The following is a 15,641-nucleotide window of genomic DNA, read 5'->3' on the forward strand; positions in this document are numbered from 1 at the left end:
AGCAGTATTCTGTTAAAATGAGCTTATTATATCTCTTATTGTGCCCAAAAACAAAGTTATATTTTATGAAGAGAACTATATTGGCTGTTCCAATTTATTAAGATGTTTAAATATGTAGTCTTAAATTTAAAAGGCACATCATTAACACTAGAGAAAACTTGGGGGAAAAAACCCCATCATATATAACAATCATTTTCATAGTTACAATCAGACTACATATAATGTACATTTTTCTATGCTGCTACCATAATGGTTAAGGCACAGTCCAGTTTAGGTAAATCATAATATATGCAACTGTTCCTTTTCATTTAATCATTTAGTTATTTTTGATCTTCCAATATTATTAACATTACTGTGTTGAATATCTATCTTCCTTTAAATTTTTTTATATTTTAAATTATTTCCTTAGAACAGATTCCTGGAAATGGGAGCTACATCAGAGAGTATTTTAATCGCTATTGTTTAATAGTTTTCTAGATGGCTCATATCAATTTATAATGCCATGAAACTTAAGAGTAATGATTTCACTGTGGCTCCTACAGAAGGCCACAAAGAGATAGTGGGCCAAATGGCCTATTAATGCAATTCCAACACATACATTTGAAGTTAGAACATCAAACAAAGAAGTAGAGTTCCAGAAAGCTCTAATCATAACCTCAAAATTGTTGACTTTTTTATATCTTCAAAGAAAAATAATGATGAATTCTTGCTACATTTAGTTCTAAAGCATTAATCTAAAAGAGTATTTTAATATATTCCAGTAGGCAAAAGTATTTTCTATTTGTCTTTTGTGATGAATTAAAACAAAATAAGAGAAATGGGTTAAAAAAAAAATCTTAGACATGCATGGAAATGAAGAGGATCCCAACATATTCTCTGAAACACTGAAATGAGTCATCCTGGTAAAAGTGAACTAAGAGCTCTACATTTAGTCACTCACAGAAGATGAATCACTGACTTTCAAAGCTTTTATTCACATTATATTATGTGTGGACTTTCAGGGTTATGGATGATTTCTACAAGAAATGCTCACATCTGTATGGTCATTTCCATGCGGAGCATTAATTTGGACTTGGCTCAGGTAAAATTCCATAACGTGTACCAAGCTGCAGCAGAAAGTACTTCCCAGGAGAGGCATTATCTTACCTCAGCTACCTTTTCATTTGCCATTTCCAGCTGAGAAAGCAGCTCTTGGGTATGAAGTTTCTGTCGACTCAGCTCACTCCTATTAATCAAGAGAGAGCAAGAAAAGAAAAAAAACATTATTTGGTACTAAAATGAATATATATTCATACTAAACAGATATAGTGTGTATATATAAACTATAAAATCTCATAAGTTACTGTGATTCTTAGCTACAGCTTGCATGTCTAAGACTCAGACAGGGCTTCTCAGAGGAGCTCAACTCTTGGAAATTTAAGGTAATGTTAAACACTCTAACATCATTTCAGTGTAGTATATTCAGGATTGTTATTTATGTTTTGGTTGTATATGTGCTATATTTTATGCATTCATATCCTTTATGTTTTATTAGCTGGAATTATCTTATGCAAAAAACTGTCTTCTTTTTTTTTTGGTTCAACATATAAGCATTATATTGCTTTTGGCCAAAGAAAACTTCAAGAGTCTCAGGTTAGAAGTGGATACAACGTAGTCTTAAAAATAACTTAAAAAAATCAAATCAATTTCTGAGTATTGAAATAGTTAATTCAGGATTGGTTTTTACCTTTTGACCTTACTTCTGCTTCGTAAATAAATCAACAGATTAACACTTCCAAAAGAACTTTAGCTCTGATTTTTTTCAAATGAGCTACACAGCCTAAAAACACGGTAAGTCCCTCAAGTGTCCTATATTTGAGTGAATAGTTCTTAAAATCAGCAAGCAATGTTATAAATACATGAGAGAACAGGAAATAATGTCCACAAATTAATTCCACAAATATTTACTGAGCTTTTCCATAAAAGCACTTACAGACTAAGAAGGAGATGGCTTCATTGATTCCGTGACAGACAAACCCAAAACTTGCATCTCAGCTTTATTGTGGTGGTAATAATAACGTAGAATAAATTACTGTGCTTACTTTCAAGTATGTTGTGTAGCTTAAAATTACTGCTGCTCCCCAACAAAACAAAACAAAACAAAACAAAGAAAATAAAAATGACTATAAAGTGGTCAGTCTTCTAGCCCAAATGTATTTAAAGGTAAAAGTTATGCACATGAGTGCTGATGAGAAACACCCTTTGAGTACTACTGAGATTAAGATGAAACACTGATCATATTTATCAAGTTAGCCAACATACAGTTTATATAAAACTCGTCAGAAAATACCTACTGTGTAATTTGACGCCTGAACTATTCACTTACTTACCCATGACAATTTATCTGAATGACAGTAATAATTTCTAATAAATACTAATAGGTAGTAATAATTTTCCACAAAATTCAAGATCGTAAAGATACAAATTACTACCTTTAAGTTACTTTTTTTAATAGCTTTTCATTTTATGATTATTATTATTTTTGTGAGGAAAACTGGCCCCGAGCTAAAATCTGTTGCCAATCATCCTCTTTTTGCTTGAGGAAAATTGGCCCTGAGCCAACATCTGTGCCAATCTTCCTTTATTTTGTATATGGGATGCCACCACAGCATGGCTTGATGTACAGTATGTAGGTTTGTGCTCAGAATCCAAACCTGCAAACCCTGCTGAAGCAGAGTGAACTTAACCACTACACCACCGGGTCGGCCCCTAAGTTACTTTTTATCTGTGTAACTATTTATTCTGTTGTGTATCAAGCTCTGTCACCCCTATTGGATGGTGAGCAACTTTGTTATTCATCTTTGTATCCTTTTAATCTGGTATTTAATAGAGCCTGGCAAGCAGTAGTGAAGATGATGATGACGGTGATGATAACAGCAAACACTTTCATAGTGCTCATTATGTGCCAGGCACTATTGTAGGTGCTTTATTTAAATTAACTTATTTAGTTTTCATGCTAGCCCTACGAGATACTCATTTTTACACATTGGAAAATTAAAAGACAGAGAAACTTAAAAATAAAGTTAAGTATCTTGCCTAGAGTCACACAGCTACTTGGTTGTAGAGTCAGGATTCAAAAACAGGGCCCTTCGGTTCCAAAGTCTGTGTGTGCTCTTAACCACTCTCCTGTACTGCAGCCTGGCAGGCAACTACTAAATGAGTAAGTCAAAGAGTATGTATATGTGAGTGTGTGTATTAGGCATTGTAGGGATATAAATACTTACACATTTACTTGGAAACCTAATAAGTTATATCTTTACTTCTGACTTCTTCCCTAAAGGTTCAGTCCTATATTCAAATTTAACATCCCTAAAATCAAACTTTTTGCATTGCCTTGCAAACCTACTTCTAATCCTGCCACTCAGTGTTTATGCTGACCACATCTCTGCCCTTGTTGCCTAGATTAAAAACGTTAAAGTCAACTCTGTTTCTCACTTTCTCATAAGTGCAACACCTAGTTTGCCCCTAAACAGATTCTTCCTTTGCAATGTCTCTTGCAAGTGTTCTTCATTTCTACTCAGCGTTACCATCAGAACTCAAATTCTTATAACTTAACTTCTAGATTGATTGCAATAGCCAACTGTTCAGGCTTCTCAACATCAAGTGAAAGAATAAATGTAAAGCACTCATCGCAGTGCACATAGAAGTGCTCAATTAATATAGCTGTTTTCCCTCTCCAACCCACACATCACTAGCATATTTCTCTTTCTAAAACACCACTGTAATAATTTGCTTCCTTGAGCAATAATTTACAGTGGCTCTCTGCTATTGGACAAAATGGTCCAAATTCCTGAGACTGGCATTCAAAATCCTCCAAAATTTTGTGTAATTTATCTTTCAACCTTATCTCCAATAGTAGCCTTCCACTTCAGCTAGGCTCTTGCTACCTTGCGAACAAACCATATACATATCACCTTTAGGCTCATGCGTATGCCATTTTCTGTACCCTCTTTTTTAGACTTCCCATTAATAGCCTGGCCATTCTTTAAGATTCCACCCTTGCCCACTTCTTTCCATGCTTCCTTCCCAGTTCATTTTAATTCAGATGGTTCTCTTCTCACATCAAAGCTTTATGATACTCATTTTACGTACATTTAGCAATTCTGCATTATAATGCTCATTAGTGGTTTATATATGTGTGTGTATGCATATATATGTGTATGTACATACACGCACATGCACACACACTCCCCCAAGTATAACAGAAATTTTTAAAAAGGGGACTGTTTCTAGTTTCCACAGTATCTATCACAGTGCTTTATACATAGGGATTCAATAAATATTTGCTGATTTATGGCTAAGTTTTTATAGAAAACCTAGCAGTAAGAAAATTTTATTCCGTTTGGTCAACAAACATTTACTGAGGAATCTACCACAAAACATATAGTAGATAAAGATTATTTTTATTTACTTAGATTTATTTATATTGTACTTCTTTTTACAAAAGATTTGAAGTGGTTAAGAAAAGGTTATTTTTCAGTTAAGCATTTCCTTCAATCTCACTTCTAAATGAAATTTACAAGGTATTAAAGGGTGGAGAGAAAAGAGATTTTGCCAACCCTATCCCCCGAGACTCTCCTAGAGCCTGCCTGTCAGTACTTTGCAACTCCTTATTTCTCTGTCAGGATATTTCATTGCAGGGATAAAGGAAACACCCAGGAGGATGATCTGACTCTGTATTATCTATGAGAAATTTTCTCTTCATTAGAGAACATAATTGAGAGTTCTCTATGTCATTAGTGATTTAGGATAAACATTAAATAAGACTTTCCAGAAAGTTTCACAGTGGTATTACACTGGAAACACTTGCCAACTAAAGCTATATAATCTCTTCACTGGAGATCTTTAAAAACAGAAACATTCTTACCTATCAGGGATGATTTAAGCATAGCCTGCCAGAAGGTATATAGAGAGATGACATTTCCAGTTTCTGCATGACATTATGGCACTTAAAGAGTACTTTATACTAATTGAAGAATTTAAATGAAACTATCAAATTTCTCTATAATTTCTGGCATATTATATAATATGTTACAAGACAAGGTAAAATTATTATCTTCCACCAATTTTAATGTACATAGAGAACAATGATGAATTCCTCATAATATCACTGGGGATTGCTTAGCCCATCAGTGTCCTAAATATTTTTAGTTTACTTATATAACTCATGTGTATGTAACAGAAAATCCTAGTCATGCCTACAAAATATAATTTAGAAATACAGTTGCAAAATATAACTGATCTAACTTCTGTGTAAGTAAAATTTTATAAAATAATTTATAAAAAAAACTAATTTATGCTGTATCTATTGAGAAAACATTAAATGCCTTAGTAAACAAAATATAATAATCAACATTGAGAAGTCATCAACTTCTTCAGTTCGAGATGGAAGTAGGTGAAGGGTGAGAACCTAAGGCAGAGAATCTGTGCTCCACGGATAGGCTCAGGCATGTTCACAAACACCCTGAAACTATATGCAAGACCTTCTGTGTTCACCTTTTCTGGGAAGAGGGTCCACAGATTTCCTCAGATTTTTAAGAGGTCTGAGGCATAAGGAAGGATAAGGGTTTTGTCTGGGCTTTTCACCTAGAATATGCAAAGTTTTCTTAGAATTTTTTTTTAAAGTATGAGCACCCTGATTGGAGTGTTTCAACATTGAATGTCTTTCTCACACAAACCACATCCATAAGGTATCATCTATAATTATTTCCACTTTTGGCTCTGTTAATGAGGTACAAGAATTTTTTTTTTTTTGAGGGTTTTTTTTTTTTTACTTTTTTGTTTATTGCAGTAACATTGGTTTATAACATTGTATAAATTTCAGGTGTACATCATTATATTTCTATTTCTGCACAGATTACATCATGTTCACCACCCAAATACTAATTACAACCCATCACCACACACATGTGCCGAATTATCCCTTTCGCCCTCCTCCCTCCCCCCTTCCCCTCTGGTAACCGCCAATCCAATCTCTGTCTCTATGTGTTTGTTTATTGTTGTTATTATCTACTACTTAATGAAGGAAATCATACGGTATTTGACCTTATCCCTTCCGACAATCTGGAAGAAATGGATAAATTCTTAGAATCATACAACCTTCCAAAACTGGATCAAGAAGAAGTAGAGAATTTGAATAGACCAATCACCAGTAAGGAGATCGAAACAGTAATCACAAACCTCCCCAAAAATAAAAGTCCAGGACCAGACGGCTTCCCTGGTGAATTCTACCAAACATTCAAAGAAGACTTAATACCTACCCTTCTCAAACTCTTCCAAAAAATTGAGGAGGGGGGGAAGCTCCCTAACTCATTCTGCGAAGCGGACATTACCCTGATACCAAAACCAGACAAGGACAACACAAAAAAAAGAAAATTACAGGCCGATCCAAAGAGGTACAAGAATTTAAAGGCACTTGGCAAGCAATCCAAATACAGAATTATTCTGGATTTTCACAGTATTCCCTTTATGCTTTCAGAGTTGCTTGTCCAAACCTAATGTAATAGTGAATTCTCCTAAGTATACAACTCAGTTTTTTTTTTTTTTGTGAGGAAGATCAGCCCTGAGCTAACATCCGTGCCAATCCTCCTCTTTTTGCGAGGAAGACCGGCTCTGAGCTAACATCTATTGCCAATCCTCCTCCTTTTTTTTTTCCCCAAAGCCCCAGCAGATAGTTGTATGTCATAGTTGCACATCCTTCTAGTTGCTGTATGTGGGATGCGGCCTCAGCATGGCCAGAGAAGCGGTGTGTCAGTGCGCGCCGGGGATCCAAACCTGGGCCTCCAGTAGTGGAGCGCGCACTTAAACGCTAAGCCATAGGGCCGGCCCACAACTCAGTTTTAAAAGAACAATAACTTTCTCTCTTTGTACTCATATATCACTGGTATTTAACTGAATTATGTATTTCCAAAACAAGTACAACTGGCATAACCTAGTTTGGGAACAAACACGCTGACACTTGTAAAGCAAGTGACAGACAACGACACTGGAGTGGTCAACTAGGTAGGGCCTGCAGAATGCCTTGGGCATGGGTCAGCACGCTTTGCCCAGACATTAGCTCACTGGTTAATGCTGTCAGACGATTAAGCGGACTTCAGCCAAGAGGGTTTTCTAGGGTGCCTTTATTACTGTATCTTATTATTACTTCAAGGTTGTAAAGTAGTTACTATTCTCATCTTATAAGTTATTTAATGTTCCTAAGGTAATGCAGTGATTGAATGAAAAAATAGGGTTCATACCCAGTCTTTTAATCAAAACGTTCTCCCAACTAAATCACATTGCTTCTCATCTTAAGCCCAATCAATTACAAGAGTTGTTAGTAAAGCATATCTGTGGCATCATATAATATCAAGATCTAAAAGGCAAAATGAAGATTCTCTGGAAAAATAATTTAATCCTAAGTATGTGGCAAAATGGTTAGTAATTGCAAAGATTGTGATCTCAACTTTTTGTAGGGCTTCAAGAGACCTATTACTAAAAAAGGAAATTCATCCTAAGGTTTCAAATCTCATTCAGTTTACTATAAACATCACAGGTTAAAGCAGACAGGCCAGCTTAAATATATTGGAGCACCCTTGGTCATGGTCTCAGGTTCCTTCTTTGCCTATCTGCACAGTCCCCCTAAGTGACCTCACCTAGTCCATGACTGTAAAGGAACACTGATGAGCACCTCAAATGTAGCTGTCCCAAATGGAGACTACTTCATATCTATTCCCTCCCAAGTTCCCTTCTTCCCAGTAATGGCATTGCCATCTCCCACACGCTCAATGCAAAGCTTAGACATCATTTTTTATTCCTCTCTTCTCCTCATCCCCTATCTTTGATTTATCAGTAAGTTCTGTCCTATCTCCCTAATATATTTCGTAACTGCCCACTTCTCTCCATCTCCACCAACAACACTCTATTCTAAGCTGCTCACATCTATTGCTTGGAATACTGTAATAATCTAATATCTGGTCTCCATGACTCTGTTTTTGCCTCTTTTCTAGTCTATTTTCCACACAATAACTAAAGTGGTCTTTTAAAGATCCAAGGATGTTTAATCTCCAATGATTTCTCATCGCTGTACTTTGGACTTTATTTTAACTTAAAATAGTGTTACTTAAATACCTTACTTAAAATAGCCTACAAAATTCTCACGATCTGATCCCTGCCTCGTTCCTCCATCTTATAGCACTCTCTCTCCTCACTCACTGTACTTTAATTACATGGGTGTCCTCCTTCTTAACACTGGGCCTTTGTACTTGCTATTCTTCCATCTGCCTGGAATATTTTCCTGACTTTGTTGTACAGTTGATTTCTTCTTATCATTCACGCTTCAGTTTCTCACTACTTTTTAAAAAAACAGTCCAGCTCTTTTGGCTCCACCCCTGTCCCAGTTACCGTCTATCACATCACCTCATTTGTTTACTTCATAACACTTAACCATCTAGAATTATCTTCTTTTTTTTTAAAGGTTTATTTAAAAAATTTTTTTATTATTATTTTTCTTTCCCAAAGCCCCAGTAGATAGTTGTATATCATAGCTGCACATCCTTCTAGTTGCTGTATGTGGGACTCGGACTCAGCACGGCCGGAGAAGCGGTGCATCGGTGTGCGCCGGGGGATCAAAACCCGGGCCGCCAGTAGCGGAGCGCGCGCACTCAACCACTAAGCCACGGGGCCGGGCCCTAGAATTATCTTCTTTATTTATTGGTTTACCTTCTTCTTATTTGTTTCTGCCCCCTAGAATGAAAGCTCCAAAAGAGAAGCTATACTCATAAGGCTTAGAACTGGTCCTGGCACACACAGGTGGTTTTTAGCCTAGGAAAATTTTAGTTAATTCCACAGAATCAGTTAACTAGTCCATTCAATAATAACATTTCTAAAATCCTATATCTTCCTTTTTCAAAGTTTTCACCACCTACTTGCTCTCATATCAGAACTATAGATAATTGAGTGATTACATTTTCAGAGTAGCCATCAAGTGGTATAATAAATTTGGGAGACTGCTGCTAGTAAAACCAATGTGATATAGAGCCTTATTCATAAAAATCACTCATAGGAAGCTGATTTTAAGAAGTAATTTGAAGAACGAACTCAAAGTTACAAAGTAATGAGTGAATTTTCCTCACAACATCTAATTTTAAGTGCTGATCTTAGGATAAGATTGGGGGAATTAGAAAGTTAATTCATTCAATAAATACTGAAATGAGTGCCTGTTACAGGCCACATACTATGTTAGGTGCTAGGGAGACAATGGGGGACAAGATCCAGTCACTGCCAGAGTGAAACTTATAAATACTAGAAATAATAAAAAGCTACCAGGTTTATAATATTGGTAGTAAAGGCTATAAAAAACTCTCAGTGCTATGGGAACACATATGGAGGATTAAGGGATTAGAGCTGTCTCTCCAGAGGAAGTAGGCTTTTACGCTGATATATGAAAGGTAAATAGAAGTTAGATGGACAAAAGCAGGGTAAGAAAAAGAAGAGTGTTACAATCAAATCCATGTGTGAAGGCCAGGAAATAAGAAAGGATAATAAATTTAGGCAACTGAAAGAAGTTCAGTATGAATGGGACATAGAGTGTGACTAGGAGGTGGGAGTGGGGGTGAGAGGGGAAGAAGGTGGAAACAAGGAAATACAGATCGTGAAGGATATGTCTTGATCAGAAATTGAGACTTTATCATCAATACACTGGGGAGGCGCTGAAGTATTTTAAGAAGAGAAGTGCCATGATTAGATTTGAATATCAGAAAATCTTGCTGATTCCAGCAGAAAAAATACTAAGGAAATATGACTGTAGTAAATTAGGGGGTTATAGCAGGAATTCAGGTAAGCAATGTTGATAGCCTGAACTACTGGAGGGAGATGGACAGATTCAAGAGATATTTAGGAGGTAGAATTAGTAGTACTTGATTTAGGGGTGTGAGGAGAAGAAGTTCAGGATGACATCTGGAATTTTGCTTCAGCAACTAGGTAGATATTAGCATTCATGGAAATGGGAAATAGAGTACGAAATAAAAACTTTGGATAGGCGTGAAATAATGGGTTCAATTTTGACTAGATTGAGTGTGAGATACCTAAGGAAATGTTCAGTACAGAGTTGGAAATATAGATTACTTCAAAAAGGTCAGCATTAGAAGCTGTTTTGTAATAATAATTAGCCCTTTTCTGTTTGTCTCTGTCATAAAAATGGATATCCTAGCCCATGCTGAAAGAATTTCCACTCTAAATATACTTCAATCCTCAGTATCACTGGCACGCATAGTAAATGAGAAGGTGTGGTTATGAGCTTAAGAGCAAAGTTTTCCGTACAATGCATTACTCTCTTTGAAAACACCGTAAGTACGTTAAATAAGAGAAGTTATGATTCCTTAAGGCGTGGGATAAGAGTTTGAAATTTGGGCCAATATCCCAGGCATTATAATTAATTACTATAATTGCTCAAATCATTCTGTTATTATTGAGGCACAGTTTAAGATAAAGATGAGCCATGTATATTTTGGTTGATACAGCATAAGGGAAAATTTCCTCAATGCATGAAATCCTTTAGCGATGACTAAAGATTAAATCACATAAGGTTCTATTCTATATTATACAAGAGAATTAAAAACAAAAGGTGTACTATTCGTTTCAGGGAATGATGGATCTGCCAGCTGCAGCAAGTGCTTTCTTTGAAACTCTCTTATGACAAATTAACATAGCATGTGCCAGATGTTTTTTTTCTCTTGAATTATACTATAATATGCTTCAGTTACTTTTAGTAATTACACATTTTGTAATCTGCCAGTACCTGCAGCTGCCTCTCATCCTGTTAATTTACAAAAAAAAAAAAAAAACTTAAATAAAAGCAGTTATGGAAGCCAAACATTACAGACATATAGCCAAGAATAATGTTTTAGAGATCGGAGAGAATTCCTCAGGCTCAAATGCTGTGTAATTTTATATATGTATATATAGTTTTAGACGAGAAGAAAATACTACATATTGTATATTCATTCACTCACTTATCCAATACAATTTTATTGAATATCTCTATGTCAGGCAAGATGTTAGCTCATGGTCTTCTAGAAGAGATGGATGTAAGTGTCAGTTATACTACAGTTCAGTAAGTGCCATAAAGAACAATGAGCAGAATGGTATGGGAATGTAGGAAAAGGAAAGACTCAATCTGTCAGGGGAATGAAGAATGCCTTACAGAAAAGATATTTGTGTCGGGTCTCAAAGGAAGAAAATTTTTTCTGGTGGGGAGTTGGGAAAGGACATCTCTAGAAAGAAAAAGCATGTACAAACTACCCCTAGGATCCTCCCTGATTCCTATCTTTTCCTCTATACTCCATATCCGATCCATCAGCACCTGCCATTACCTCTAAAAAAGGACTCCCAACGAACCCACCTTTCACTTTCTTCTTAGTCTAAGCCATCAGCATCTTTTAACAAGACACTTACAACAGCCTTCTAAGTACTTCTCCAGCTTTTTACTCACTTCCATTTTCTACCCATTAGCCAGAGTGATCTTTAAAAAAAAAAAAATCAGATTAGGTGACTGTCCAAAACTGTCCACTGGTCTTCATTCACACTTAAAACTCTTCAACCCGGCTAATAAAACCCGACAAGATCAGGTCTCTGTCTGTAGCAGGGACAGTGTTCACCAAACATTCCACATGTTCCATATACATTTCCCAGACTCCTATGCAGTTAGATTGGATCCATATGAGTAGTTTGGTCAATGAAGGTAAAGGGAAGTGATGTGTATTACTGCAGAGCTGATTTAGTTAGGAGCCAGTGTTCTTCCTCCATCCCTCTCTTTCCCTGTTCCAGGGATCTCGGAAAACCATGTGTTCAAGATGGAGGAACCTCTACCAGCAGAGCCTTCCTGCCAAACCACCTTAGACATGTAATACGAGCAAGAAAAAGACCTTCATTGTGTTAAGCCTCTGAGATTTCAGTTTGCTGTGGTGGCTGGCATTATTTAATACAATACATTGCCTAAATCTGCCACTATTGCCTTTACTATTTCTTTTACTTCAAACATACCAAGGGTATTCCTGCCTTGGGATCTTTGCACCAGCTGTTCTCTGCTTGGAAGGCTCTTTCTCCTGATGTTTAAATGACAGGATCCTTTTTGTCATTAGATTTCATCTTAAGATTCATTTCCTCACAGGATCTTCCTTGTTTACCAGTCTCAGATATTCACCCATTCATTATCACATTGGTTTAATTTTCTGCATAGTACTTATTATTGATTTTAAACATGTATATATTTATTTATTTGAGAATTGCCACTTCTGCATCAATAATATAGTATCTCCCCCCCTAAAAAAGGGGACGTTGGGCTTTGCTATATCCTCAGTACGTACTTAAAGAACAGTGCCTACTCGTTGAATACGTGATGAGTGAATGGAATGCAGACTAAGAGTTGTATAAGGGCCGGCCGAGCACGTCTGGTGGTTTTTTAGCGTGGTTGGAACACAAGGAACATGAGGACAGAGGTACAGAGACAGATTGCTGATAATAAGTAAGGTGGAGGAAAGATTGTAAGAAACCTACAGGCAACAATAAAACAGAAGTCTTTAAGTAGTCAGGGCCAGCATTGTATCTGCTCTTTAGGAAAATAATTCTGACAGCAATATGAGAGCTGGCATAGAGTGAAAAAAGAAAAGTTTCTCTGATGGCAGAGAAACTAGAGTGAAGGAGGCCACTTTAACAGTCATGGTTAAAGATGTGAAGGGCCTGACAGACAGCACGGACAAACACGTTACTGCATGTTTGCACACACATAAGTATTTCTGTAAGACAGATTCCTCTACCTGGCATTGCAAGAGGATGCCGAGTTTCAATTTTGTTCGACGCTGCCCCATGACCTTATAAAAAGGATTTGCCAGTTCACATCCCCATCAATGCTGTATATCTATTCCTGTTTCCTCATATATTTGCAGACATTGCATGTTAACCATCTTTTACACGTTTGCCAACTTGCTGGGTAAAATTATTGTTTAAATTTGCATTTCTTCAGTGAATAGTGTGGCTGACCCTGGTTTGATGTGTTTAAAGCAGCTTTGTGTTTCTGCTTTTGGGAGCTGCTAGTTCACATACTTTGCCCGTCTTTCTATTAGGTTGTTAATCTTTTTCTTAATTATGGAACTATTGTTGGATTCCGCATATTAATCCTTTTTCTTTTGTCATTTATCTTTTATCTGTTGTATATCTTTCTCTATATAGAATTTTAATTTTTATGGTTAAATTAATCAATATTTTCCTTTTTTGCATTCTGGGTTTGGTGTTTTGATTAGCAAGACTTTTCCATTCCAAGGTAATAAAAATAATCTTATTTCTTCTAATACTTTCTTTTTTTATTTAGCATTTTAATCCATCTGGAATTTACTTTATATACGAAATAAGGAATATTCTAAATGATTTAAAATTTTTCCAACATCATCTCATTATTGATTTGAAACGTCATATTATCATGGATAAAATTTCTAATTTTACATGGTTTCTGTTTTTCTGTATTCTGTTCAAATTATCTATCCCTGTGACAGTACCACCATACAGTTTTATATATTTTTGATAGCTGGTAGGGAAAATCTTGTTTCATTTTTTCCCCCACAGAGGTCTTTTGATTTAATCTATAAAAATAACAACAATCTCTCATTGAAGTAAGATTATTACAGATATACTACAGTTACAGATGTTATACATTAATAAGTAACTTAAAATTGTTTCCTCTTGGAAGCTCAAAATTCTCTGTGTTACATACATTTCAAGATAAAACAGTAACTAACGAGAATAATTATAGATGAATTAATAAAATTTTGCAAATTAAAGCAAACTTCAAACTAAAAGAAGATACCACAGAGGAGCTCAAATTTTTGAAAAGCTTTTGATACTAAGCTTTTTGATACTAACATGAAAAACTTCCTTCTACGGGGAAAGTATTTTATTTAATTATTTTGTGTTACATTTAATTATGGCTATACTAACTCATGGATAGATCTTAACAAATCACAGTACCTGGTAATCATATTTACTTATCAACTGTCAGAAGGAACAGAGGTTTCCAAAGGCAACAAAACTAGTTCAGAGAGGACTCTAGTATCCTAAGTGTTTTGTGGCTATATTGGTATTTGGTTTTGTCTCCAGTATTCTCCTAACTGCAGTAAATAGGTGCACATATAGTAACGAAGACAATAGACAATTTATAAGAATTTAATTGTTATGAAGTAGAGAGGCCAGAGGCAAACAGCCAAGAATTTTCAAGATTTGGTGAATATAGACTAGTACTAAGTTTTTAAAGGGCGTATTTTCAGGAGGAAAGCTTTGATGCTTAACATGGTACAATAATGGCACACTGGGAAGCAGGATGCTGGGACCTAACCTGAAAAAGCTCATTTTTGATAGCTATTAATCATCATTTTTTATATGAATGGTAGAATGCATAAATTCATGGTATATACAGAGAAACCCTTATGGGGAGAGTCAAATACATCAAATGAGCCATTTGCTTTTGTAATGTATTGCTCTGTAGTTTATTTTGTAATTTATTATTAATAAAAGACCTGATTGGTTGAAGACTTGGATTGGATAATTGAATCATTCTAAAAACAAAACCATTTCTAGGGAGAGCAAATGAATCCTTCCCCAAAGACAAAGAAGTACCATCTAGCAGTTAGCCTGGTATACTAGTGGTACAACATAACAAACATCAACTAGCTAATGCCCAATATGGACGCTATTGGAAATATGTCCAGAATAGATCATCACATTTGTAACATTTTTCCATTGGAATTAAGCATAAATTTTAACTTTCTACCTCAAAAATTAGAAATTTATTATGGTTGCCATGTAATTCTGTATTATGACTAATAGGTGAAATATGGCAGTGAAAATACTTTAGTAGCTATACTTTTTTATTGCAGAAAGATATTTGACTTGATTTCATATATATTCCTCAATGTTATTTATGTCTCCAAAGAGGAGGGATACAATTCATACATCTTGCCTGAAATCTAGTGCTTTCTAGAGCTGGTAATGTTTTTGTGCAATTAAAAATGCAATAAGCATGTAAGCCTCTCATACATGTCTTGTGCATTACGGCATGGTTTACTCCGAGCACAATAATCTCTTAGCATTTATAAAGGCTGTTCCCTAAGCCCAGTGTTTGCTGTTTGCTTCCTAAATACTTGACATGCCAGGCATGGAGTTACCTTATATTTGTTATCATATAAATAAAGCCCCACAATGACATACGGGGTTATATAAATAAGTCAGAATGACTCCTGACTTAGCGCTCTTATCTATAATGCTGCGCTGCCTTCTTATGTGCTAAAAATATTATACTGTTTCTCAACATTATTAAATATATAATCCTTTTATGAAAGTAAATAATCTTAATGCAAAATCTTGTAAAATAGTTTCTATTTTGAAAGTAAACATTTTAGTTTTGACAAGTCAGAGCATACTAATACAGTTTTAATGACATGGTAGAGACAAGCAGAAGGTCTTTCTTAGTATATTGGAATGTATTTCCATTTCCAACCCTGTGATTTAAACAATCAACATAGGCATATCAAGCAAAGGTTAACTGTATCCCATGAAAACCAGATTTTCCTATGTAA

The 15,641-nt window shown here is 35.5% G+C and overlaps 1 protein-coding gene across 2 annotated transcripts in view; it reads right to left on the reverse strand.

Moving 5' to 3' along the window:
- The window catches only part of SCLT1 (sodium channel and clathrin linker 1), a 169,962-nt gene that overhangs the window by 5,869 nt on the left and 148,452 nt on the right, over positions 1 to 15,641 (reverse strand). The window contains exon 19 of one of the 2 annotated variants that reach the window (XM_058550061.1): positions 1,147 to 1,225. In XM_058550061.1, the coding sequence (XP_058406044.1) occupies positions 1,147 to 1,225 (79 nt within the window). Of the gene's footprint in view, positions 1 to 1,146; positions 1,226 to 15,641 lie in introns of those variants that run through there. The other variant, XR_009221541.1, reaches the window with a different exon arrangement.

This window comes from Diceros bicornis, chromosome 11 (genome assembly GCF_020826845.1).
Source record: "Diceros bicornis minor isolate mBicDic1 chromosome 11, mDicBic1.mat.cur, whole genome shotgun sequence".
Lineage (NCBI taxonomy): Eukaryota > Metazoa > Chordata > Mammalia > Perissodactyla > Rhinocerotidae > Diceros > Diceros bicornis.